This window comes from Lynx rufus, unplaced genomic scaffold (genome assembly GCF_022079265.1).
Source record: "Lynx rufus isolate CCGP_SWC_20201006 ecotype Redwood Valley unplaced genomic scaffold, mLynRuf1.p SCAF_20, whole genome shotgun sequence".
Classification (NCBI taxonomy): domain Eukaryota; kingdom Metazoa; phylum Chordata; class Mammalia; order Carnivora; family Felidae; genus Lynx; species Lynx rufus.
Genome location: NW_025814835.1, coordinates 17,395,457 through 17,423,347, shown reverse-complemented (window position 1 = coordinate 17,423,347; position 27,891 = coordinate 17,395,457). Strand labels below are relative to the sequence as shown.

At 43.0% G+C, this 27,891-nt stretch overlaps 1 protein-coding gene and 1 pseudogene across 3 annotated transcripts in view; one reads left to right on the top strand and one right to left on the bottom strand.

The window, feature by feature from the left end:
* Positions 1 to 27,891, top strand: part of MALT1 (MALT1 paracaspase) — a 62,810-nt gene that overhangs the window by 1,173 nt on the left and 33,746 nt on the right. For all 3 annotated transcript variants that reach the window (XR_006963304.1, XM_047086371.1, XM_047086370.1), the window contains exons 2-4: positions 8,954 to 9,120; positions 20,184 to 20,305; positions 25,710 to 25,869. Coding sequence is in view for 2 of the 3 variants with exons in the window: in XM_047086371.1 (XP_046942327.1) it covers positions 8,954 to 9,120; positions 20,184 to 20,305; positions 25,710 to 25,869 (449 nt within the window). In the remaining variant the exon portion in view is untranslated. The remainder of the gene's footprint in view (positions 1 to 8,953; positions 9,121 to 20,183; positions 20,306 to 25,709; positions 25,870 to 27,891) is intronic.
* On the bottom strand, positions 20,736 to 21,225 carry LOC124517116 (40S ribosomal protein S11-like; annotated as a pseudogene).

The window sequence follows — 27,891 nt, the reverse complement described above, 5'->3', positions numbered from 1 at the left end:
GAAAAGGATAGCCCATTCTACATGTTAGCAGAAATTACATGTTTCTGGGGGCGCCTGGGTGGCTCTTAATATCGGCTCAGGTCGTGATCTCACCTGGGATCGAGCCCCCCACCCCCGCCCCTTTGGGCACTGTGCTGATAGTGCAGAGCCTGCTTGGACTTCTCTCTCTCTCTCTTCCTCTGTCTCTCTGTCTCTCTCCAAAATTAATAAATAAGCATTTTTTTAAATTACATGTTTTTGTGAAAAAACAGAGTTTTCAAAACCAAAAAAAAAAAAAATTAGAAAAGTGGCATTGTTTTACATTTTGAAGATCTGTGCCTTAACTGCAGAGAACTGGCTTTTCTGTGCTTCTGCATTGGGTCTGTTGCACTGTTGCAGGTCACGTTACACCGGGTACTCCAATGTACATTTTCTCAGAGAGTGAGCGAAAATGCTAAGTCTCATCTTAGTGTCACTGCGAAAAACCGTTTTGATCCTGTGGACCCTGTGACTGCACTAGGAACTACACTAGGGATGCCCAGACCATACTTAAAACCACCCCTCTCTACCTTCGTTAGGATTTTGGTCTGCCTTTGAACCCCTTAGAAGTTTTGTTTTGTTTTGTTTTGTTTTGTTTTTACCTTCTCATATAACTAAACTTTGTCTGGTATGGTTATTTGCACAATTTCTTATGAACTCCTTGAGAACAGGAGGCATCACTTAAGATTCTGTGTTATGCATAGAACCTATCTTAGACACGACAAATGCTTTTGAATTCAGAGGGAAATCATTCATTCAGAATTATGCTTATCGAGTGCCTATTATTTGCTGGAAGTTCCAGAAGATAAAAAGATGGCAAATATTTAGTTCCTATTCACAAAGACTTCTATAGCAGTGGACTGTTACTCTGGGACATTCACAAATAACACGTTAAGTGCTGTGTTGGGTGTGGATAATAATAACAGTGGGCTTTTATCATTTATTGATCACTTAGTGTGTACCAATGCACGAAGTATTTACATACATTATCTACTTTAACTCTCACAACAACCTCGAGTTTCAGAGTTTGGGGTTAAACCAGAGTCATGAGGGTTTAGGATTCTTTGGCCACAGAGTGGAGTAATGTTGTGAGGTTGGAATTAAGAAGTGGTAAACTTGTGGGGCGCCTGGTGGCTCAGTCAGTTAAGCGTCCAGCTTCAGGTCAGGTCACGATCTCGCAGTTCACGAGTTTGAGCCCCGCATCAGGCTCTGTGTTGAAAGTTCAGTGCCTGGAGCCTGCTTCGGGTTCTGTGTCTCCCTCTCTCTCTCTCTGCCCCTCCCCTGCTCATTCTCCCTCTCTCTTTCTCTCTCTCTCTCAAAAATAAACATTGAAAATTAAAAAAAAAAAGTGGTCAACTTGCAAAATTGAGACAGAGGGCACAATTTTTTTTCTGTTCTAGGGAGAAAGCAAACATGCTTCTTTTAGGGAGAGGGGACTGTGCAAAGAAAATCCAAAATACTGTTTTGCTAGGTCCATAGATTTCTGAATTTCTAGACTTAACAATGCAAAAAGTTGTCTTCCTTGGGGGTCAGATCATCAGATCTGTGATTGGTTAGTTTGTGATTAGTACTCTCGTTAGGGAAGGCTCTGGGTTTTCCTGAGGACCTGGGAGTGAGGACTCCTAATTTGGCAGTGGAGGAAAGAAAAGAAAGGAAGAAGGCCCTGCCACCACCGAGGAAGTGTGGATGCCCGACTTCAGGTGCCCAGTGTACCCCCCCAAGCCTTCAGTCAGGTTTTGCTTTGCTGATGACTCCATAGTGGTTTGCTTGACAAAGTAACAGGAAAGTTTGAGGCCACGTCTCTGGTGAGGGTGGTGTAGACAGAAGGGCCGTAGCCTCACAAGATGTGACAAGCAACAAAGGGCGTGCGTTCGTGGAATCTGACGGTTCTGGGGTGCGAAGTCTGAAACGAAATTGGTGGGGTTTCACCAGCCTTCCTGGAGGGTAAAGATTAGCTCAGAGTAGGTGAGTGGTGGTCGGAAGTGGGGGCGGCCCTGCAGGTTAGAAAACTGGGGAACATTGGGGCCCCCCGGGTGGCTCAGTTGGGTAAGCATCCGACTGCCGCTCAGGTCATGATATCACAGCTCGTGAGCTCGAGCCCTGCCCCAGGCTGGCTGATGTCAGCGCAGGGCCCGCTTCAGATTCTCTGCCCCCCTCTCTCTCTGCCCCTTCCCTGCTCATGCTCTATCAAAAATAAATGAATATTAAAAAAAAGAAAGAAAGAAAACTGGGGAACATTAACGTCATATACCTACTAAAATTGGAACCACATTGACATAACAGAAAGTTAGCACTGGGAGCTTCGGGGGCTGGAGAGGGGCAGAGGAGGGGGCCAGGTAAGCTGGTAATGTTTACTCTGTGTAAGACAAGTTATTTCAGAGTAATTTCATACTGTTGATTTAAGAGCACCTCGATTGCACAAAGTCCCTGAGGTATTTTCCTCCAGTGTCAGAGGGAGGAATTGAAGCGTGAGGGTGCAAGTGGCTAACAGTTCCCGTGAGGATGTGGGCCTTTCCCTAGAATCTTCAAAGGCCGCCTGTTGTTTGTTTTCACTTTTTTCTCACTCTATACGTGTCTCCTCAAACCAGATGAGAATTTAATAAGTAAACCACAAGAGTGCATTCTGAACTGTCCATCAGGGATCAGGAATCATTGTAAGTGTTTTCATTTGATTGTGGGTGACCCAGAATCAATCTTGGCCTATAATTCAGTTCCCCACAGCCGTGTGCGTATGGGAATCCCCTAAACACAAACCCGGCCCTAATTCCCTTCCAAACCCACCTGATACTGGACAGCCTTTGCTGTCAGCGGAGACAGGTGCAGGTTCTGAGTGTCTAGCCCAGGGTACATAAATTCTGTGGTGGCCTGGAACATCGAGGCGCCAGAGGTGACACAGCTCCCAGGAGGCTCCAACGCTGCCCGCGTGCTGTGCAGGAGGGAGCTTAGGACGGGGGCGGTGGGACGGGGACCAAGGAAAACCAACACAGAAGGCGCTCCTTAGCCCCAGACCTCTGTCCTCACTCAGTTCACGAGAGGCCTGAGAACACGTGTGAGAAGCCGAAACCAGAGATCTCCTCCCGTTTCTGTCTCTTCGGCCTGTCTCTTCGGTGTCTGAAATTCGGAGTGCTTTAGGAGTCAGGCTTCGTATCTCTTTACCTACACGTCTTCACCTAATCCCCTTCTTGGTTTGTCCTTAAGTCTCGTGACGATACAGATTTAGGTGGATGACTCTTCGTTCATATCTTCAGTCCATGTCTTTGCTTTGAACCCCCCGGATTCCTACGTGTAGGTGCCTATTTTCCATCTCCTCTTGAATGACTAACAGATATCTTATCTGAAACGTAAGATGTCCAAAACTCAGCGTGTCTTCCCCAGCAAAACTCTCTCTTGCGCAGGTTTCTTCATCTCAGTAAATGGCAGCCACAGCCCTCCCGTTACTCATGCCTCATACTTCACAGTTATTTTTTTGTTTTGTTTTTAGATGTCTATTTTTAAGAGCGAGAGAGAGCATATGTAGGGGAGGGGCAGAGAGAGAAGGAGACACAGAATCTGAAGCAGGCTCCAGGCTCTGAGCTGTCAGCACAGAGTCCAATGCAGGGCTTGAACCCACAGACCGTGAGATCATGACCTGAGCCGAAGTCAGCTCAACCGACGGAGCCACCCAGGCACCCCACGTCACGGTTATTCTTGACTCCACTTTCACACCACGTCCATTTTAGCAGCAGCCCTCAGCCAGTGCACCTTCAGTGTGCATCTAGAATCCAGCCTCCGCGGCTCCGGCACTGGGCCAAGCCACCGTCATCTCTCCGCCAGTTCATTCCGATAGCTGCCTAACTTCCACTCTGCCCCCACCCCCGGGTGATTCTCAGCATAGCAGTAAGAATTATTCTTTTAAGACATTCGGTCTGGTCTTACCCTTCCTCTGCTCAAAACCCTTCCATTGCTTTTCTGGTTCAGTGTAAAAACACCATTTGTTTACCAGTTAGCTCTTAGACCTTGTTATCTTCCTCCCTTTCTCCACTGTCGGTGCACCTGCTTTCTTGCTTTTTGCTTGAACACAGTAGGATCTTTGCACTTGCTCTTTACTCAGCATGAGATGGTCTCCACGGGTGAAATGTATGACTTGCTCTTTACCTCTTCACGTGTTTGCTTACGAGTTACCTCCTTCAGTGAGGTCTTCTCTGATCACGTTATTTAAAATTACCCTGTGCATCTGCTTTGCTTTGTTTTTCTCCAGAGCACCTATGATCTTTGGATGGACACACACACACACACACACACACACACACACACACACCGTTTGTCTGCCTCTGCGGGTATACATATATATCTCCTCCTGTAGAAAAACCCAAGACGTTAAGGGAATTTTGTTTGCTACCATATCCTCAATACCTAGGAAAAATGGTTGGCCTATTTTAGGTGATTAATAAGTAGTTGTTGAATTAATGAATAAAGATTCCAAACAGTAAATGTTCCAAGAAGAGAAGCAAAAGAACATAAAAGCAATGCACGGTTCGTACCCTAAGGGATGTAAAATGTGTTTTGTTTGACTATATATTTTTTGAAGTGAAGGTAAATATAAATATTTTTAAAAGCAAAACCCGGGGCGCCTGGGTGGCTCAGTCGGTTGAGCGTCCGACTTCAGCTCAGGTCACGATCTCGTGGTCCGTGAGTTCGAGCCCCGCGTCAGGCTCTGGGCTGACGGCTCAGAGCCTGGAGCCTGCTTCCGATTCTGTGTCTCCCTCTCTCTCTGCCCCTTCCCCGTTCATGCTCTGTCTCTCTCTGTCTCAAAAATAAATAAATGTTAAAAAAAATTTTTTTTCAAAATTAAAAAAAAAAGCAAAACCCATTTGTTTCAGTAATGGTCTTTTTTAAAAAAATATTTATTTATTTTGCAAGGGAGAGTGAGAGCCCGCTGTCGATGCAGAGCCTAACATGGGGCTTGAACTCACGAACTGTGAAATGAACTGAGCTGAAATCAAGAGTCACCACGCTTAACTGACTGAACCACCCAGGCGCCCCTAAAAACAGCCCATTTGTTTCAGTAATAGTCTTTTAACTTAAATGAGAAATTCCAAATTAGGGTTAGCAGAAACCACTACAAAGCACAGTCTTTACGGGAATGTAACTAAAAAAGGAAAGACATAAAGGCTGGATATGTATAAGCATCCTCTCTGCTGAAAGCCAGTGCCCATGCGGAAAATCAGTAAAAAAGGAAAGGAGATACAGAATCTTGTTTTTCTCCTGTGCCTCTTGTATTGGAAATTTTTGTCTACTTCAGTTTTACCTTTCTTCATTTGGAAGAAAGAAGTCAAACTTTCTCATTTTTTTCTATATCAGCATAAATATTAAAGCATCACTTGGTTACATTTGGTGAGATATACCAGATTCTGATAACCTCTCTGAATCATAAAAAAAAAAATTTATATTTAGCTTGCAGCGTCCTTGTTTTTATAAATCTCATATTCTAATTATCTCAAAAAAAATTGGTGATCCTTAAGCTATCTCTAATACTGGTTCCTCAACTTGGACATTACAGGGACTAACAAAAGAAAATTTTATAAAATGGAGGACCAGTGGGTATCTGCAGCTTCTGTTGTTTCTATTGTTATAGTCACCATTCTTCCATAAAAGAAAAGACACTTGAACACTGAAAAATAGGACAGACCATCTTAAAGACAAAAAGACAGTCTTAGCGTCCTTTTTTTCTTTTAATTTTTTTTTAAATTTTTTTTTAACGTTTATTTATTTTTGAGACAGAGCAAGACAGAGCATGAACGGGGGAGGGTCAGAGAGAGGGAGACACAGAATCCAAAACAGGCTCCAGGCTCCGAGCTGTCAGCACAGAGCCTGACACGGGGCTCGAACTCACGGACCGCACGAAGTCAGCCGCTTAACCGACTGAGCCACCCAGGTGCCCCTTAGCGTCCTTATTTTTATCATTTTACCATGGACTTCAGATTGTGCTGCCACTGGTCTACGGTCCAGAATTTGGGAACAGTTAACCTATATTATGATGAGTCACATTTAACAAAAATTGAGTATTGAATATATTCATTTAACGGAGACACTTGGAAAAGAATGGTGAGTATAGAGACAGGAGGCCTTGAAGGACATGATCAGGTTACCAAACTAGGAACTACTCAAAAACATTTTTTTTTTTATTTCTCTTAATGTTTATTTATTTTTGAGACAGAGAGAGACAGAGCATGAATGGGGGAGGGTCAGAGAGAGGGAGACACAGAATCCGAAACAGGCTCCAGGCTCTGAGCTGTGAGCACAGAGCCTGACGTGGCCTCAAACTCACAAACCGTGAGACCATGACCTAAGCCAAAGTCAAACAACTGACTGAGCCACCCAGGCACCCCTCGAAAACATTTTTAAGGAAAAGCTAAAACAGTTTCAGAAATTAGCATGATTAGGAAATTGATATTCTTTTAATATCCCCATATTTTTATTGCATAAGAAAAGCTCACTTCTATTGTGTTATTATTTGCCACACACTAAGCACTTGGGGCATGGATTATCTAATTCTAACAATCGTATGAGGTGGATGATACTGCCAGTGAAACTATTTTGGTTGGATACATTTTTTTTTTCTAAATTTGTGAGATTACCACCTTCACTACAGAATTATAAATCTTGAGTGACCATTATACAAATGCTCTGGTGACCTTTTAATAAAAGTGATCAAAACGAATATGGAATAAGGTTATTCCAAGTCATATGAAAACTTGCGGACCTTGCACCTGCCACAGCTTTAATACTGTTACCCCTTCCATCTCTCTAGCTTCCAGCCTTTTTAGTTACGATTCAAATTCACTCAGTAATCATTCAGTTATGAGTGACTAATACGGGCACGACAGATTTTAGGTATCGAGGGTTAAAAATACAGGGTTTCTGTTTTCAAGCAGTTTGGCGACCCAATTAGGTACAGAAGACATGGATATGAAAGAAAAGCTCGTGGTTTTAAGGCAAAATGGTGTCAACTGAGACGTAGAGAATTGGGGTCTGCAAACAATGACCCGAGAGCCAGGTTTGCACCACTACCGGTTTATGAGCTAAGAATGGTTTTTATATTTGAAAAATTGCAAAGCAAAAGACAAGGAAGAAGAACACGCAGTGGACCGTATGGCCCATAAAGCCTAAAATATTTACTCCCTGCCACGTGACACAAGTTTGCGAACCTTTGGTATACGAGAAGAGCACCCTCAGGAGACCGTGTCTAAAGTGTATTTGGAGGACTTGTGTGGTCTGGGCAAACCTCACAGAGAAGCGAGAGGTATTGGACTTTCATTTAAACTGGTAGGGAAGGGAAAGGTTTCTCTGAAGGTGTGTGAAGTGTGAATTCTACAGACTATCGTGGAGATGACCCAAAGGCTTTGGTTGGCCTTTGTTGTCGGTCACGTCTCTTTGGGAAGATTATTGGGGTTTTTTTGTTGTTTTTGTTTGGTTTTACTTTATTGTTTTTCTTCTCTTGCATGTTTCATACTTGTGCTTTCCCTTCCTATGAAACGGTTGAAGTCCGTACTCCTTGTCCCATTATTTCTGGCCTTGTACAGTCTGGTCTTAACCTTTCTAACCTTGTATACACCTACTGAATACAATGACATTGAAAAAGAAATGGTATGTGTACGTTAAATGGTGATACTAAAAAGAAATAGTTTTAACAAAAGGACGAGACCTAAAGATTCTTTAGAGTAGAGGTCAGCAAACTTTTTGTATAAGGAGCTAAATATAAATAGCACATGTGTTCAGCTTTGCAGACCAACTACTCACGTCTGCTGTTGTAACAGGAAAGCAGCCATCCACGTTTGTAAAGGTATGTGTGAGGGAGCATAACTGTATTCCAACAAAACTGTTTACAAAATCAAGTGGCTGGGTGGGTTTGGCCTTTAGACCAGAGTTTGTCTTCCTCCTGTGATAGGGTATTTCTAGGTGCTTAGAAGTACTGTACTTTGAATGTCAGTAGCACTGATAGTCTTTTAAAAATTGTTGATAAAATGAGCACACATAGTAAAAATTCGACAATACAAAAGGTTTACAGTGAAAAGTGAATCGTCCAGCTTGGAGCTCTGCTGCACTGGCTCCCCTCTGTAGGACAATCCCAACTACTAGTTTCTTGCCCATCTTTTCAAAGTTAACTCTACACATAAGAAAAACACATATTAATAAAAATGGTATCATGCAGAACGTACATTGTTCTGTATCTTTATTCGCATGGTCACACACACAAGGACACTACTTTGCTAACATAAAATACCATATGTTAAGTTTTTTCCATTTTTCAAGATGTCTCAAAGATCTGTGCCTCTTTCTTGGATCATATTACACTTTATAAAAAGTGCAAGAAAGAGTAGAGAAATGCATCTGATCTTTTTATTCCCTGTTCCCAAATTAAAGTAAAAGTTTTCGTCAGTATCAAAGCTAATTTCTCTCGCTTCCTGTTTAAAGAGTTCTCTCATCTTTTTTTTTTAATTTTTTTTTTAAATTTTGTTTGAATGTTTATTTATTTTTGAGAGAGAGAGAGACAGAGCATGAACGGGGGAGGGGCAGAGAGAGAGGGAGACACAGAATCCGAAGCAGGCTCCAGGCTCCAAGCTGTCAGCACAGAGCCCAACGCGGGGCTCGAACCCACGGATCGTGAGATCATGACCTGAGCCGAAGTCGGACGCTCAACCGACTGAGCCACCCAGGTGCCCCTGATCTTCTGATTTAGTAGTCATGGGAGCTGATCTGGAGGAGAGCATAAAGAGGAATCCCCTATGAAGGCAGAAGGAGGAGGAAAGGACAGTAGCATTCATAATGTAAATAACTTTTCACTACTCAGCGACTTGCAGCTTATTCCCTATAACACCTGCAATCATGCCAAACATATAGCAGGCATATCACGTTGGAGAAAGTTGTTGACTTGAATTAAATCTGTCGTTTGCAGCTGTCTGGACTTGGAGCAGTGTTCTCTTAAGGTCTTGGAGCCTGAAGGAAGCCCAAGCCTATGTTTACTGAAGCTAATGGGTGAGAAAGGTTGTACGGTCACAGAATTGAGTGACTTCCTGCAGGCTATGGAGCACACCGAAGTTCTTCTGCTTCTCAGCCCCCCAGGTAGGTTCTTCTCCTAGAGTATTCTCCAGGAGTTTGTGGAGGCAGACTTAGAGGAAAATATCTCATTTGACAATGAATTGTGTTAAATGGTTTTGGAAAATGTAAACGTTTGGAGCTTCGTTTTCTCCCCCAGGTTGAGACTAAAGAACACACAAAAAGCAAATATAACACAGAAACATCGATTTGATTGTGGTTCAAAAACATCAACTAGAGGGGCGCCTGGGTGGCTCAGTCGGTTGAGCGTCTGACTTCAGCTCAGGTCATGATCTCACGGTCCGTGAGTTCGAGCCCCGCGTTGGGCTCTGTGCTGACAGCTTGGAGCCTGGAGCCTGCTTCCGATTCTGTGTCTCCCTCTCTCTCTGACCCTCCCCCGTTCATGCTCTGTCTCTCTCTGTCTCAAAAATAAATAAACATTAAAAAAAAATTAAAAAAAAAAAACATCAACTAGATAGAAGACATTTTGGGGACAAGTAAAACAATTTGGATTTAACATGCATGTTAGATATTAGGGAATCATGTGATAATGGTGGTGTAGTTCTGTAGAAGAATGTCTTTATTCCAAGGAGATGCATGCTAACGTATTTAGAGGATGGGGCGCCTGGCTGGCTTTGTTGGTAGAGATGAGACTCTTGATCTCAGGGTTCAAGCCCCACGTTGGGTGTGGAGCCTACTTAAAAAAAATTGTGACGTATTTAGGGGTAAGATTTCTGTAATTTATGTTGAAATAGTGCAGCCAAGGCTCAGTCAGTAGAGGCTGTGACTCTTGATTTTGGAATCACGAGTTCAAGCCCCACATTGGAGGTAGAGATTATTTAAAAAAAAAAAAACAAAAACAAGAAAGAGATAGTGCAGCCAAAAAAATAAATAAATACGTATTTATTGATTCGCGTGTATGTATATGAGGGAGATAAAGCAAATATGACAGATGTTTAGTGTTTAAGTATTTTGCTAACATGATGCGTTTGAATTGTTGATCGACTCATCCATGTTTTTTTTTTTTTTTCTGAATATACCAATATTGAGTGAGACTTCTTCCTTCCAGGGTCAGGTGTGAGGAATAGGAAAAGCCCGGCCACCCCCCCCCAACTACACATGGAGTCAGTCCTGGGCAGGCAAGTCAGGCAGGAAAGACCACGTGATCTAAGTCACCTGATGGCAGCGGCACCACAGACCTTCCTTCCCAGGGGTCCAGTTTGCCATTACGGGTCCCACTAGAAGCAGAGAAACCGGTAGAAGATTAGGAGGGCCATGGGTTAAGGACTTGTGCTCTCTGTTTACGTGGTCTTGACATATGCAGTTTTTACTACGTAGCCAGGTTACTTGTGAAAATATTTTTAACTTAACACGAGAAACCCAAAATTATAATTCAGATCTTACTGTTTACTTAGTTCTGAGGTTCGGGAATTAGGGACACACGGTAGTGGTAGTTCTGTTTACCAGAAACCCCAACTCAGCTCGGCGTAATAAAGGGAATAAATTCTCACTGAAAAGTCTTGAAGCAGGTTGGGCTTCAAGAGAGGCCAGAGACAGTGTTTTCAAGGAATCGGTTTGTTTTCATCTTTGCCCTTCCTTTCTTGTTAATGGCTTCCTTCCAAGAGTGACTTTCTGCAAAGTTGCAGGGTACCTACTGATTGTTCCTTGCACTCATCTGTGTCCCGGCAGCAAGATTGATTCTAGTTAACTCCTTTTGATGACATGCCTGTTCCTCCCAGGAGGGACGGGGCGGAAATAACCCCTGCTAATGCATTGTCTGTCACCAGTTGGTGAACTTCTTCGTGAGGTGACATTTGTTAACTTTTATATCCCCTGTGCCTTGACTAGGACTCAGAAGTTGTGACGATTGAAATCCGCCAGTCTGGGGCACTCAGTTAGCTTCTAAGTTCTCGTACTTGATAGAATACCATAGCGGGGCCTCCGAAAACGCAAGAAACCTCTCCAGGAAGTAAATACAACTTTTAGATCTCGTTATCTTTTTCAATAATCACACTTAATTTCTCTGACTCTTGGTTGCCAAGTCTATAAAATGAGAGTAAGTGTTCTCTCCGTGGCGGACCTGCAAGAGTGGTGTGGAATAATGCCGCCTCGAGCTGCCTCCCCACCACCGCAGAGGCCTCCCATCTCGTGACTTCTGCTGGATCACTGGCCTGAGATCTCAGGTTTCCGAGTTTTTGAAGTTTCCCATGCTTGAAGCTGGGCTTTACTGAACTTGAGTCACATGTTTATTTATGTGTAACGATCTGCCCGAAATTTTTGACAGTATTTTAGATTTTGACTTTTGACAACCCAGCAGGGAATGCAGAGCCGACCTAACAAGCATCAGTTGTCTCCCCTGCTTTTGACAGGTCCGTTTCTGCTCTCTGTGTTTTTCTCCAAGTGGTAGGATTAGCACATTACTGGGAGTGTTCCTCTGTGCAGATCATTGATATTTGGCCTACAAGCTTTCTGAGAGTTATCCCCTGGGACTTTCTTGCATTTGAGGGGAGAACAGGCAAAGGAAAGCAGTTTCTATGTTAACATTTTTATGTTAACACTTACGCACTGTTTCTGGGAAGTTTTATGTCATATTAGCCGTATAGTATCCTTTGGGAATCAGCTGTTACTTGAATATTAAGTATTGATTTAAGAGGACATATTTTAGGATCTGAATAATGCTCAGTAATTTCAGGAAGAAATAATTTATTGTTAGCTTTCTATGTACATTTTACGTGAATAATCTAAAACTATATTTGCAGGCGCGCCTGGGTGGCTCAGTCGGTTGAGCGTCCGACTTCGGCTCAGGTCATGATCTCACAGCTCGTGAGTTCAAGCCCCGTGTCGGGCTGTGCTGACAGCTCGGAGCCTGCAGCCTGCTTCAGATTCTGTGCCTCCCTGTCTCTCTGCCCCAACGCACTCGCATTCTGTCTTTGTCTCTCTCAAAAATAAATAAACGTTAAAAAAAATTTTTTAAATAAATAAATAAAAAATAAAACTATATTTGCAGACACCAGAATAAAGAAATGTAAGAATTACAGAGAGGGGCGCCTGGGTGGTTCAGTTAGTTGAGCGTCCAGCTCTCGGTTTTAGCTCAGGTCATGATCTCACAGCTTGTGAGATCGAGCTCCGCATCAGGCTCCACGCTGACAGCACGGAGCCTGCTTGGGATTCTCTCTCTCCCTCTCTCTCTCTCCCTCTTCTCCCCACCCCCAAATAAATAAATTTTTAAAAAAATAATTATAGAGACAGTTTTAATATTTTAATAAGGATATTGAGAATAAAAAATACTGTAATTAAGAAGGAAAGCTTTGATACAATCCACTTAATTGGGGATTTTACTCATTCGTTCAGTAAACGGTGTATCGTATAATACTGTGCACCAGTACCTTTACCATTCCAGGTGTTGTACTTGGTGCTGTGATTCACAGATAATTAAAACCAAAGTTCTTGCCTAGGAAAGGTTCATAGTCTAACAGGAAAAACAAAGCTGTCAATGATCACGTCCTCCACAATTGTAAAAACAAGTGCGTATAGAGCAAGTCTTATCTGATCTTCAGTTTTTCCTTTTCAGTGTATTCCTGTATCTTGGTGAAAAAACAAAATAAATAGATCCTCGTGTTTTCTCTCTTTTCTGTGGTAAGGTAGTTTCTTACTACCACAGAAAGTCCAATGACTTTTCTCTGATTGTCTCCATAGAGAAGTCTGCTTTTGGTGAGTAGGGTGACTTCTGTCCAAGATGCTTTGAACCTCTGAACAGACCTTTCAGACCTAAATGCAGAAATAAGAGGAAACTTTAGGTTCATTTTAGTCTTATTTTGCCACATTCCATTCCAGTTTGTGAGCTGACAGCCAGAGATAGCCATAGGAGAGGGCTGTAATAAGGAGTTTCTCTCTTTTTCTGAGAAGCTGGGTTTCTTTTACGTATTTGTTTTGGTAGCCAAGAAGTAGCTGGGGCAGACGTCCCCCTGCCTCTAACTGGAACGATCCCTTGACTAGGAGCCAAGCTCAATGGCCCCTCACTGAGCATGGGGTCAAAGCCAAGGGTAACTCACCCCTAACTTCATGCTCTCCATGGGCTCTGACACCTAGTATATTTTCTGAAGGAGCCCCGTAGGATTGAGGTTTACCCTCTTCTGCTTTGTTTCTAATTGGGCTTTTTTTTTTTTTCTTTTTTTTTTCTAACTGGGCTTTTTCACAGCACATGGATTGGGTAGCTGCTCCCCACTCCCAGCTTATCTGGCCTGTCTCTTATGTTAGAAAAATTGCATACAGTTTTTATGTGTGGATGGTGCCCGTCCCCATTTCCCAGCACTCATTGCTTCCCTATTTTATTCCCTTGCTCATCTCACTGGGAACTGGAGGGGAGTGGGAGCGTTGAGTGGGTGCTGACATTGTTTGAACCATAGCTCCCATAATGGTTTTTTAGACCATTTTTTTAGACCTTTATTTTCTCATTAAAGGACCCAAAACCCTGACTCCAAGGGACCAGTATTGGCATCTGTATCCTTTGCAAATAATGAACCTAGATGTGCAGTTGAAGATGTTTGTGTCTTCTGTTGTAAGCGAAAACATGTTGAGTAAATTTATAGGCTCCATCAGTTACATAGTTCTGTAGATCACAAAATGGCTGCCAAGGAAGTGATGCCCTGACCCAGAATTTGTTAAGCAGAGCCTAGACGATGGGGGATGGTTAGAGAGAACGAACGTCGTATACATGGGTTTCATCAGATGAATCCCAGATTTCACTGTCTGTACATATCAGACAGCTCTGGCTGAGATCTCTTCAGTGGCGTCTTTTCCATTTGGCCCACACCTTTTTTATTTCACATCACTTCACTTTTTTTTTTTTTAAATGCCTTTTAGCACACTCACTGTTACGTTTCTGATATCAAAATTTTATTTTTTATTATTCTTACTGTCTTTAAGACAGGAGCCAAGGTGGTTGACTATTATTTACTCATTTGCAAAATACCTTTAGTTCAGAATCATCTTATCTTTATAGTTCTGTGAAGGAACAGAACTGTGCTGTTACGAACATTTAAATTTTAAATGTGAGCACGCATTTATGTGGAAAGTAAGATTTCCAGTGGTCATCACTTAGCCAGAGTCACAGTTATTGACAAAAGTAGATTAAAGCCCAGGTCTGCTGACCTCAACCTGGACTCAGTGTCATTTCTCTCACGGCTAGGAAATTTCTGGGCTATTTGAGAAACTTGGTGATGAATTATTACCCCAATTGCCACTTTAACCCATGGACGGCAATTTTCTATCCTTGCCAAAGTAAAAAACGCTGCCACTACATCTCATAAGGGACTTTCCGTGTTTCGGGAGTGACAGAAATTTCTGAAAGGAAAATATCAAGAAGCGAAAAGAGGCAACAGTGTTATGGATGGGAATAAAGATAAGGGAGAAGGGTAGAAAGGCAGTGGTGAGGTCTGAAAGAATGTGTGTCTGTGCCAAGGTTTCCAGGGTCAGTGGCCGATGTGGGAGAAGAAGGGGTATGATGAGGGGACGAGGTTTAGCCAGCGTAGGTACAAATGTACCCTGACTTGTAAGGGGGACATATATGGACTTGCTGTGGTTGTGTTGGGGGGAGGTCAGTGGAGGAAGAGAAATGGGATTTATTCTGGGATAATATGAGGAGGCACTTTTCAATGATAGCTTAGAAATTCTTAGAATAACTTGGAGGAAGAGTTTTGGATAGAAGCTGATGGAAAGAAATTTTTGGTTCATGGTCTCTGAAAACAGATGGATTGTAGCGTATACAGTACTTGTAGAAGTTCCCGGAACAGCTGTTTGTAAATTGCATCAGTATTTAAATGCATCTCAAGAGGGGCGCCTGGGTGGCTCAGTCGGCTAAGCGTCCGACTTCAGCTCAGGTCACCATCTTGTGGTCCGTGAGTTCGAGCCCCGCGTCGGGCTCTGGGCTGATGGCTCAGAGCCTGGAGCCTGCTTCCGATTCTGTGTCTCCCTCTCTCTTTGCCCCTCCCCCGTTCATGCTCTGTCTCTCTCTGTCTCAAAAATAAATAAACGTTAAAAAAATTTCTTAAATGCCTCTCAAGAGACACTAGCCTAAAGGGAAGCTATCGTGAATCTTCCTGTCACCATAGGGAATCACCCTAATTTATGTTTTGGAATTCCAGCAGGGTTTTGAGTTTTATTGGTCAGTATCACGAATCTGTGATCTACACAGGTTTGTGTTGAATGCACGATCCCCGTGTTCCATCGTACCTGGTTCAGACTCTTCCCGGCTTACAGGAAATCAAGTAACCTCTTTGACTTCTTTGCAGATGTTATCTGAAAATAGACTTGTTTGCCAGGAAGCTGTGTATTCACGCTGTCAAATAGAACTTTCATTTGTTTGCCGTGGTACACCCTGCGTAGCACTATGCCATCTTCCCTCCTTACCTTTGTTCAGCACCTTCTGACTAGTGGGCGCTGCGCGAGGGTGGTTACAGGTTGACCATGGTTCCCTGCCACACAAACTACGTGGGAGGAAGGAAATTTGTGTGGTTAAGGCATGGGAGGTATTGTGACTTCTTGTCTTTACTACTCACCAAGGGCAGTTTCCAGATCATGTGGTGCCTTTCAGTTCTCAGTCTTTGAAGCATGAAGTAATAAATACATGTATTTATTTGCTTTGCTTGTTGAAGACTAGACTACTGAAATTGGTGTTACAGGACAGATGTATAAGCTGAGTTTGAGTGTACATTAAAAATCGTGTAGTCTTATCTCCCACACGAAGGAAGGATACCCTTTTAGGACATCCTGACCCTATGGGCCCTTTGTCCGTTTAGAGTCATTCATTTCTTTGTAAGACACTATAGGGAGAAAGCCCTTTAATTGACATCACTCTTCTCTCTTTGTATAATAGGAGAGAATATTTGCCGTGGTAAATTTATGAGCACTGCCTGGCGCTCTCACCGAGGCAGACGATTAACACGGGAGGTGCACTAAGGAGGGGCGCCTGGCTGGCTCAGCCGGTGCAGCATGCGACTCGATCCCAGGGTCGTGAGTTCAAGCCCCACTTTGGGTGTGGAGATGACCTAAAAATAAAATCTTAAAAAAAAAACAAAGTTGGGGGGATACCTGGGTGGCTCCGTCAGTTAAGCGTCCGGCTCTTGATTTCAGCTCAGGCATGATCTCACGGTTCATGGGATTGGACCTGTGTTGGGCTCTGCGTGACAGCACAGGGCCTGCTTGGGATTCTCTCTCCCCCTCGCTCTCTGCTCCTCCCCTGCTTTGGCACATGCTCGCCCTCTCTCTCTCTCTCTGTCTCTCTCTCTCTCTCAAAATAAACAAAATGTTAAAAGAGAAAAAGAATCACTGGAAAATAACTATGGATGTGTTAATTAAGTCAGTTGTGGTAATCACTTCACAATGTGTATGTATATTAAATTATCACATCGTACACCCTAAATTTATACACGTTTCATTTGTCAGGTGTACCTTCAAAAGGCGAAGGAAAAAAAAAAAAAGAATCACTGGGTTAACAAAAGCATGGGGATTTTAAAGCCCAAGAAAACCTAGGCTGCATTCTGGTTCTGCCATTTTACAATGGAAAAACAATTAGTCTCAGAGATTCAATACTATACTCAAGGTAATTTGGATGGCTTTTTGCAAATAACTTCATTTTCTTCATTATAACATAGGTGTAATCAATATCTAACTCACATGGTTCTTTTGAAGGCTAGAGATCAAAACGCCTGGCACATATAAAGCAGTCAGTAGTTTTTATTGTGACGGTGATACGTGTTCATTCAACAAATACGTGTTGAACACTCAACTGTTCTCACCATATGCCAGGCACTATTCCAGATGTTGGGTAAACTGGTGACGAAGACAAACGAGATCCTTCTTGTCCTGAAGCTTCTGTTTCAGTAGGTGAGACAATGAAACAGGGATTTCAGTTGGTTCGTGCAGTGAAGCCCACAAAGTGGGGTGAATATAATAGAGAAGGTGGGGGTGGGGGATAGCTAGTTTAGAGACATTTCCCAGCGAAGCCAGAGACCCAGCAGGTGATGAGAAAGAAAGCGCCTGCCCAGCAGGTGATGAGAAAGAAAGCGCAGGCCATGAAGCAACAGGGGGCTGGAGGGGAAATCCAGCAGAGGACTAGTAAGTGGAAAGGTAGAAAATAGCTGGCTTCTGAAAAGAGGGGCTGGTGTGGCTGGAACAAGGAGAGTAGGAGGGGACGAGGTTAGAGGCATCGGTTTATGTAGGACCTTGAGACCATGATGAGGAGTTTGAATTTTATTCTAAGTACAGTATGAGGTCAGTTGAGGGTTTTAATCAGAGGAACGATATGGATTGATTTATGTTTTAAAAAGGCATTTTGGGGGCGCCCGGGTGGCTTAGTTGCCTAAGCGTCTGACTCTTGATTTTGGCTCGGGTCATGACCTCGTTATTTGTGGGTTCAAACCCTGCGCCAGGCTCTGCGCTGATGGCACAGAACCTGCTTGGGATTCTGTGTCTCCCTCTCTCTGCTCCTCCCCTGCTCATGCTCGTGCGCTCTCTCTCTCTCTCTCAAAATAAATAAAAATTAAAAATTAAAAAAAATAAATAAAAAATAAAATTGGGGGCGCCTGGGTGGCTCAGTCGGTGAGACATCCGACTTCAGCCCAGGTCACGATCTCGCGGTCTGTGAGTTCGAGCCCCGCGTCGGGCTCTGGGCTGATGGCTCAGAGCCTGGAGCCTGCTTCTGATTCTGTGTCTCCCTCTCTCTCTGCCCCTCCCCTGTTCATGCTCTGTCTCTCTCTGTCTCAAAAATAAACGTTAAAAAAAAAAATTAAAAAATAAAATAAAATAAAAAGACATTTGGGCTGCTGGTTGGAAGCATGGAAACCAGTCTACAGGCTCTAATAGGATTCCATCAGCATCTGATGGTGGCTTGGGTTACGAGCATGGCGTTGAAGATGAGGAGACGTGGAAAAGTGCGACCGACAGGACTTGCAGAGAAATTACTTGCGAAGAATGAGGGGTTCGGGAGGACTGCTCTAAGTTTTCGCCCTGAGGAACCGGATGGAAGGGTCGGCTGGGATGGAAGACGGCAGGGCCTCACGCAGGAGTAGACCTTGTTCAAAGAGGATTTGGGACTCGTCAAGTTGGAGATGGCTAGAAGACCCACATTTTAAAGCCCGTTTGGCCACAAGCCCTGTGTTTTTCCGATTTATATTTGTTCCCTTTTGTTGTTACAACTTTTTTTTCTTTCTTATCACACATAAACCTTGAAAATCAGAATCTTTGTATCTTGAAGTTGTGACATAAGCCTTTCCTGGCCAAACACTCGCATTGGGAGTGTTAAATGCAGTGCTGTGAATTGGCCGGCCGAAGTGAGTGCATTCATCCCATTTTCTGTCTTCAACATGTATTTTCCAACCAACACATAAGACAGATTTCAGAAGAACTCTGTTCCTTCTTCCATACGGTGCTAACATAAAGAATTAACGAATGGGAAAGTTCTCCCTTGGCAAAGGTTTCAAATTCTTTTTTGAGAGGATGTGCTCTCTTTACAAAAGATTTTCCAGGGTTTCTCCAGACCCTCAAATGTAATAATTGTGCGATAAATATTTATTTTGGATTTTGGTTTTATTTGGTATCTTTCTGGAATGCTTTTCACTTACCCATTTCACCTTATTTACTATTTTTGTTCTGGAAAGTTTAGTATCTTTGATGTATTAAGACTGCTTTTATTTGGACTCACTCCTCTTCAGTTGTAATCTTGTTTTGTTCCTTTGGATTGGTGGGTTACAGAGGAAAAACCTACTGTTATCAGATCATATGCAGGATAGATGAGGAAAGAAAATAAAACTAGGTACAGAGAATTACATTTTACAAGTTTTTTTTTAATTTAAATCCAAATTAGTTAACATATTTACACGTTTTAATGACCTTAACTTCTTCCTTCCTAAAAGCCAGCTAACCCACTTTTCCGTATTACAACCTTGGCAAATGTAAAATTTCCTAACTTTGGTTTCTTTTGTATCGGTTATGTGTTGCTGCATAACAAATTACCCCCAAGTCCCAAGCTTAATACAAGCAGCATTTATTACTTCACACAGTTCCTGAGAATAGGAACCTGGAAATGGCTTGGCTGGGTGGCCTTGGCTCCAGCTTCGGCCTCTGCTGAGGTGGGAGTCCAGCTGTTAGGCAGGGCTGCAGCCGTCTGGTCTGACTGGGGTTGGATAGTTCTCAGATAGTTCACTTACAGGGCCTTCGGCAGGAGTCCCAGCTGTCTTTCCTTATCACTCGGGCCTCCCACCGGGCTGCCTGAGCATCCCCATGTCAGGGCAGCTGGCTTTCCCAGAAAGAGTAACTGAGAGGGAGGCGGGATGGAGGGCATAACATGATTGACTTCGGATCGTCTTTAAAGCTTTCCAAGTGTCGATGCTGAAAGTCCTTTCTCAGATAAGAAATGCCCGTCTCCCATATTTCAGATTTATATCCTGCTGTTCTGTTTCCGTGCCTTTGTGTGTACAGAATAGTTTCATTTTAATGCCAAGTCATAACATTAAATTCAGATGTCTTTTGGAGACGTTCTCAATGGCCAACACTCGTCTTATTGTAACAGTGCCCCTAACTCAGTTGAAGTGCCAGCCGTATGAGCGTTTCTGACCACGTGTTTCACAAGCCAGCACTGAGAACTGCATCATGAGTGCTGTCTAGCAGACATCTGTTTAGAAGGTGCATCCTGATTCCAGAGGTGTTAGAATGCAGAAAAAAAGTTTTCTAAGAATTGAAGAAACAGGGCAAACAGTTTTCTCCTCCAGTCATGGGAAGTACAGTAGATCAAAGTCTTCTGGGGATGAGTTTCTTTCCTCTTGGTTTTACAAAGCCTGGAGCTCACAGATGCCTAGTCTGATGGGGAAGGACACACGAACGGGCAGTTTGCAACTGGAATGAATGTGCAAGTTATTTCCACGATACTTTTTTCTTTTAATTTGGTTTCAGAAACATAAACAAGGAAAACCTCTCTACCGTAACTTAGTTAACTTTTTTTCTTTCCGTCTTCCTTTCTTTCTTTTCTTTCTTCCTTTCTTTCTTTCTTTCTTTCTTTCTTCCTTCCTTCCTTTCTCTTTTTTTTTTTTTTTAAGGAATAAAGATCACCGTAAACCCAGAATCAAAGGCAGTCTTGGCTGGACAGTTTGTGAAACTGTGTTGCCGGGCAACTGGACATCCCTTTGTACAATATCAGTGGTTCAAAATGAATAAAGAGGTAACTTTTTAAATGTACTTTACTTTCTCAGTCATAAGAGAGAATGATAGTAAATTAATTAGCATCATTATCCTCAGTGTATGTTTTAGAATTTTGATCTGATAGACATGGCTGTGTTATTACTGAAGTAGTGAAAAATCATCATTTTGCTAAGACAGTCCCAAAAATTGTCATGTTAAAAAAAGGTAAGCAATAATAAAATCAATTCTTTAGTCACTAAAAATTGTGGAAATTAGGAATCACTCGGAACAACAACGTTAACAGACGGTAAATATTGCCAGTACATTCTAACATATCCATACAGAACTCCTTACAACAAATTATATTCCAGCCAAAGTCTCGCTTTTTTTCTTTTTCTTTCTTTCTTTTTTTTTTTTTTTTTTTGGAAAATAACTTTATTTTCTTTGAGGGTGTGGACAGATGTCTAGTCTCAGAACTTCTGGAATCGCTTCTTGCTGCCAGCAGCCTTCGCGACTTTGAGCACATTGAAGCACGGTCTTGCTCGAGGGCCGGCGCTGGCCCACTGTGACCGTGTTGCCCATCTGGATCCCCGAAGCAGGGGGACAGGTACACGGGCGTGTTCTTGTGGCGTTTCTCGAAGCGCTCATCCTTTCCCCTGCAGTGGAGGAGGTCTCGGTGGATGACAGCGGTCTTCGCGTCTTCATCCCGGTCACCACACCAGGCAGAATCCACCCTCGGATGGAGACATCAGCACTCAAGGGGCATTTCTTGTCAATACAGGGGCCCTCAGTGGCCTCCTTGGGCATCTTGAAACCCAGACCAATGTTTTTATAGTTTCGTGGGAGCTTCTCCTTGCCAGTGTCTCCCATCAAGACCCCCTTCTTCTTTTGAAAGATGGTTGGCTGCTTCGGGTGGGCACACTCAGCCTGAGGGTCCACCATCTTCCCAACTGCCCGAAGAAAGGCAACTGAAATCTTTAATTAAGATATTTTCAAGGTGACATGGAAGGTTAATGGAATGTTATTTTAAACATTCCATGTAACTATTATATCAAAAGATTTAGGCTATTGTGGTAGATTCTGAAGTAAAATTCAGGCTGGTGGAGGGGAGCATTTATTCCTCTTGTGGAAATATGGTATCCCTGCACCACCCAATAAGGAATTTAAAATCACATATTGGAATCCTTTTTTTCTTAAAAGTTCTTTGAGCTCTCTGCCACTGGGCTTTTCCCACCAGTCTGTCCGGCCCATGTTGTGTCTCACTTTAGTGGACCTCTCTCCTCTCTCTCCACCTCCCCTCACTCCCTTTCCTCCTAGATTGTACCTTGAAACTCCATATTCTTTTCACCCTGCTAGTCAAATAACTAAGCTTTCTTCCGAATTCAGTGCGAAGTCTACATCTGCAAACCTGAAACTAAGTTAAAGAGCCATTCTGAGATTATCATCTTTCCTTTAATGGGATCATTCTGTGCCTTAGAAGAAATCTGTGGTTTTGTACAATTTTTAATTTCCATCCCTTACGCACAGGTAAGGTAGAGCAGCCAAACTGTAGTGAGAGATTTTGTGTAGCCTTTGGTGTTAGGCCTCTGTTGGAACCGACTAGCGTTATTAGTCATGTGAATTCCTGTCATCCGGGGTTATGAGGATTTAATGGACAGGATGTTTCATACGCTATGCTTTCAAGAAATGGTAACTAAAGTTATTTTTAACAGGGCACCTGGTTGGCTCAGTCAGTTGAGCATCCAGCTTCGACCCTGGTCACGATCTCGCTGTTTCTGGGTTTAAGCCCCAAGTCAGGCTCTGTGCTGACAGTTCAGAGCCTGGAGCCTGCTTCAGATTCTATGTCTCCCTCTCTCTCTGCCCCTCCCCTGCTCACACTCTGTTTCTCTCTCTCTGAAAAATAAATATTTAAAAAAAAATGTTTCATAACAAATAAAGTGATTTTTAACATTTTCTCAATTGCAAAGTTGCTTTTATTTTATTTTATTTTTTTTAATTTTTTTTTTTTCAACGTTTATTTATTTTTGGGACAGAGAGAGACAGAGCATGAACGGGGGAGGGGCAGAGAGAAGGAGACACAGAGTCGGAAACAGGCTCCAGGCTCTGAGCCATCAGCCCAGAGCCCGACGCGGGGCTCGAACTCACGGACCGCGAGATCGTGACCTGGCTGAAGTCGGACGCTTAACCGACTGCGCCACCCAGGCGCCCCAAAGTTGCTTTTATTTTAATAAATTCCTTCTGAAAGAGAAATAACATAAAACTTACAACATTAAGAATATCATTTGTAGGGGCCCCTGGGTAGCTCAGTCGGTTAAGCGTCTGACTTTGGCTCAGGTCATGATCTCACGATTCGTGAGTTCAAACCCCTCATTGGGCTCTCTGCTGTTGGTGCAAAGCCTGCTTGGGTTCCTCTCCCTCTCTCTCTCTCTCTGTCCCTTCCCTGTTCTCTGTAAAATAAATAAACATTAAAAAATATATATATATCATTTATAAAATATGCCCTCGTTTGAGAAAGGTAAAAATGTAGGGGGTGGGGAGTACTTCTTAGATTTGAAGAGTTATAATAGACTCTAAAGCCCTCACAAGTCGAGTTGTATTGAACCATTCTTTTTTAAATATCTTTGTTTAAAAAACGTTTATTCATTTTTGAGAGACAGAGACAGCATGAGCGGGAGAGGGGCACAGAGAAAGAGGGAGACACAGACTCTGAAGCAGGCTCCAGGCTCCGAGCTGTCAGCACAGAGCCGGACAGACGCGGGGCCCGAACCCAGGAACCGTGAACTGTGAGATCATGACCTGAGCCGAAGTCAGCCGCTTAACCAGCGGAGCCTCCCAGGCACCCCTTGTTGAACCATTCTTATGTTCATGAGGCTATTTTAAGAGCTCTTCCTTTTAATTTTTATTCTTTTGAGCTTTTTTATTCTGAGAGAGAAAGAGAGCGTGCTCACACAAGCAGGGAGAGCGGGAGAGAGAGAATCCCAAGCAGGCTCCATCCACACCGTCAGCGCAGAGACCGATGTGGGGCTCGAACCCACAAACAGCGAGATCATGACCTGAGCCAAAATTAAGAGACACTTAACTGACCCAGCCACCCAGGAGCCCCTTAAGAGCTGTTCGTTTAACAGATACCTGATGAGCACCTGTTTCGTGCCAGGCCAGGATCTCAGGCCATGATGAGGAAGCACTGACACGCAGGGTCCTGCCCCCTCCCCCCCCCCCCCAGTGGGGAGAGACAGTAAACAAATAAGAGAGTTCTTTGAGCTCAGAACTGTGAGGAAAATAAACAGGGTGATATAATGTGAGATGCACTGAAAGTCAAGCAGGAGAAATAACATGATGGGATTTACGTTTTTAAAACACAAGGCCCCTGCTTGGAGAGAAGCAAGAGAGGAGCAAGAGGCCCAGTTAGCCGGCGCCTGAGCTGGCCTGGGCATGGTGGCAGCGTGGCTAGAGTGAGGCCGTGCAGCGGGAGCAAAGCGCCCAGGTCAGGTTACTTTAGAGGCAGAGTTTAACCAGCCCCGATGGAAGAAAAAGGAAGGGAGATCAAGGATCACCCCTGGATTGGTGACTGAAGCATCTGGGGACGTGTTCTATACTGAGGTATTGAAGGTTGGGAGAGAACTAGACTTAGGGCGAAAAAGCAAGGATGTGGTTTTAGATGTGTTAAGTTCGAAATGCCTGTTAGACATCTGCATGAATCAGCTGGGCAGTTTGGATATCTGGAGACACATTGGAAGTTTATGTTACGGAAGAGGACCCAGTAAAGGGACTAAGAAGAAATCTGCAAGAGGGAAGGGAGGACATCCAGCAGAGAGGGATACGAAGCCTCAAGGGGAAAGTATTGTAGGAAGAAAGGGGCAGTTCGCATTCTCGGTGCTGCTGAGAGGAGGGGATGTGGGTCAAGGGAGGTTTGTTTGGGGTGTTTTTATTTATTTAAGATACAGAGTACTAGAGTAGGTTTTTGAGAGTGATGCGATAAAAGAAACAGATGGTAAAGCAGGGAGAAAATCGCCAGGAGCAAGGGAAGAGGCTGGGATTGGCAGAAGAGGAAGAGGTTTTCCTCTACCCTCTTAGGTTCTGCCTCTGGGTGCCTGTGAATTAACTGATGAAGTACAGATTAACAAGAGAAAAAGGTTTTTTTCCTATGGGAACTTACAAAGGAAGTAGCTCTGTGAATAAGCCAGCAGCTTACATACTTACTTAACAGGGAAAAGGGAGGAGGGAGAAAGACGTGTATGGGAAGAATGAGTGGGTTTCTCTAGGAAATGCGAAGAGGTTTCTAGAAGAAGAAACAGATAAGAAAGTTTGTGATAATATTTCTTCATGCGGGTGCAAGTGGTCTTTCATCACCACGGCCATAAAACTCTTCCTGGAGAGGGGATTTATGGTAGGTTTACTCTTAGTCTCCCTCCCGGATAAAGTCACCCTGAAGGGGGAATTTCCGGTAGCCTCATTTCCCGGAAGTTTTTGCTTTTAGTCAGATAGGGGAGTCATTGGGAAAGCCGCTTTCTGCAGTCTGTTCATCCCGGACGTCTTCAGCTTGAACCAGTCTGCCTACCGAGCCTCGCCATGATGCCAAGTGCAGCCCGCCATCCTAGCTGTCAAATCTTTAGCAAAATGCCCTGGGCCTGGTGCAGGTTCTGAGGGGGTGAGAGTTGAATTCAGTTGGTTGGGGTTTGGAGAGAGAGAGAGAGAGAGAGAGATGAACTTACTAAACTGCGCTTGCAAGGCATCTAACGTAATGGAATGAGGTACACGACTCAGCTCCTTGGCAACGTGCCGGAGGTGGGTGGCCCTTGCAGATTAATGAGTAAAGGGGAAAGAAACCTTAATGTGGTGACCAAAGCCCTGAGGGGAGAGCTTGGGAGACCCTTGGACAGCCATCCTTCTCATCACTGACACGCTTTCCATAGCCCTTCTCCGCCCAGACCCTGAAAGAAGTGTAGTAGTTAAGGAGTCTGTCCTCTTACGGAATTTTGCAGATGAAAAAATAGGGTCTCAAGGTAAAAAAAAACAAACAAAAAACTTGCTTATGTGTATTCGCAGCTAATTTGGCCATAACTGAAATTAATAGCCAGGCCTAACTTTCTGTGTTACTTATACATTTGCCATTGTAGATTTCTTTGAATACTGATGATTTGAACAGTTTTAAATGACAAAATAGACGATTTTCTGTTTGGGGAAGAACTATGGGAGAGAGCTTAACTCTCTGGTTAATGCATTTGTAAAAGAGTGTGGATTTCTAAGACTTTAATCTTAAATTACTCAAAATGTTGCTTGGTTGTTTTTTTTTTTTTTTTTTTAAGTAAAAAATATTTCAGGACTTGAGAAAAGATACGCTTTTCAAAGCTCCGAGGAAATCAACACATTTTTTACACAGCACACTTTATAAGGCGTGTTTTGATGAGTCGTTCATTTACATTCTCTTACTGATTCTTTCACAGATTCCAAACGGAAATGCATCAGAACTAATTTTTAACACCGTGCACGTAAAAGATGCAGGCTTTTACGTCTGTCGAGTTAATAACAATTTCACCTTTGAATTCAGCCAGTGGTCACAGCTGGATGTTTGTGATGTCACAGAAGTAACAGGAAACCTCCAGGGTAAGTGATAAATTAAATTGAATACTGGAATGGGAATCGCCTTGCTTTATTTCAGATGTTTAATTTCATAGCATCAAAAATAGTACCGGAAGCTCACATGTGTACTTATCACCAATAGAAGATCACCAGTTGCTAAGATTTTTATCTCCTGTGCTTTGATTCCTTCTCGGTGAAGGTTGATATGTATACGCATATATACGTATATGCAGATGCCTTAAGATGACCTGGAACCTCAGACTGGCCCTGGTGCTGACCTCTGGGAACTTCTTCTCTTTCTTTCTCCACTGTATATTTTTCTCCCAAACACTCGTATTACTCTGAACATACTGTGTTGTGGAATAAAACCTCTGGAGTCGATGTTGACATGAAAGGGCGCGTATCGTTCACAGCAGTAAAGTGTTTCAATCAGACTGTTTTTCTAGTCCTTGTCATCTATCTACTTAGTCCAGTAACTGGTATTGATTTAAAAACTCAGTCTGTTCTAAAGAGTCGCCGTCAGATGTTATTTTTCTTATTCACACAGTCAAGAACCATATTCTTTGTCGTTTTGCCAGACAAAAAGAATAGGTGGGAAACAGACTTTGTTTCTGTCTTCCATTCTTCTGTCTCAATGTAGCTTTTCCTATACCTGAATAAACAATGTCTAAAAATAGTCATGATGAAGAGAACTATTTTTGTCTTTCTTGAATATTTCTGTGCACGTAATGAACTTTAATATGTTTATAAGTGAAATCCTCTGCATGCAGAGGACATTTGAGTCTAGCATGAAGCATGTATGTATGATTTACATGGTGGGATTTTACATTCTTACGTAAGCATGAGACAAAGGCAGTGTGATGGAAAGCCAGACGCTGGCCATGCTGTCTGTTACACTGTATGTGTTGTGTAGAACAAAAAGCATTGAACAGAGTAAAAGGTGATGTGTGTATATAAGAAAGTTAATTATATGATATCATCCCAGTACATTCTTTTGTACGTTTTAGTCCTGTTTACTTTCTCTTTGTTGATACGAGGATGTGAACTGTAGAGTTTCCAGCCAGTTCCCCATATTAGAGAAGAACTAAAAAGAGTATAAAAGAAAATAAGAGAAAGAACACTGGTGAATTAAGGTGTCAAAAAAATAAAATAGCCTCGCTGGCCTTATTTGTGAAGCCTAATTGCTTTTAGCATATAGAAGTATTTTTTCCCATTTTCTTTGTATCAAATTTATATTAAACCTAAATATCTTTCTCGATGGCGGTGTTTGTGACCCAGCCAGTAGACTCCCACGGTGTGCTTTTTTGGGTTCCGCCCCTCCCCCTGATTTTGTCAGAGTCTTCACCTTTTTTGAATTAAACTGTTTTAGAAAAATGAAAAAAATAAAGTACATGAAATCCTATTTGTTCAGCAAAGACTGATCACCTGCCGTGTGTGAGACACCAACTTTCAGGACAGAGACTTGGGGCTGTGTTAACACTGGTAAGACCTCATTCCTCGAGGACCTTAGAGCAACACGAGCGTTCAATAAATAACGCTCTCTAGTGTCTACCTCAGGAAGAAATGCTGGTGCTAGTCCATTCATATTTATTCCATGCTGATAACAAAACCCCTCCTTTTAATAAGCTAAACAGTAGAATGTAGCACTTTCTGTTTGAAATATGAATATCACTCAAGGTGTTAATAAGTCATTTGCCCCCACCAAAAAGATCCTGTGGCCAAACACATGTGAAAACCGCTTGAACGATTTTCCCTTCTTGAATACACAAAGCATACTAATGATTAAAGCTCTGAGAAGTCCTGCAATAAAAAAATCTGTGTAACTGTATTTAACCCAGAATTTTCCAAACTTACTTGTCTACAGCATCCTGTTTTTTTCTAGTTTTTTAAAAAGTTTTTATTCATTTTTGAGAGGGAGACCGAGAGAGAGCAGGGGAGGGGCAGAGAGAGAGGAACAGAGAATCCCAAGCAGGCTTCGCAGTGTAAGTACAGAGCCCGATGCGGGACTCAAACTCACAAACTGTGAGGTCATGACCTGAACCTGAA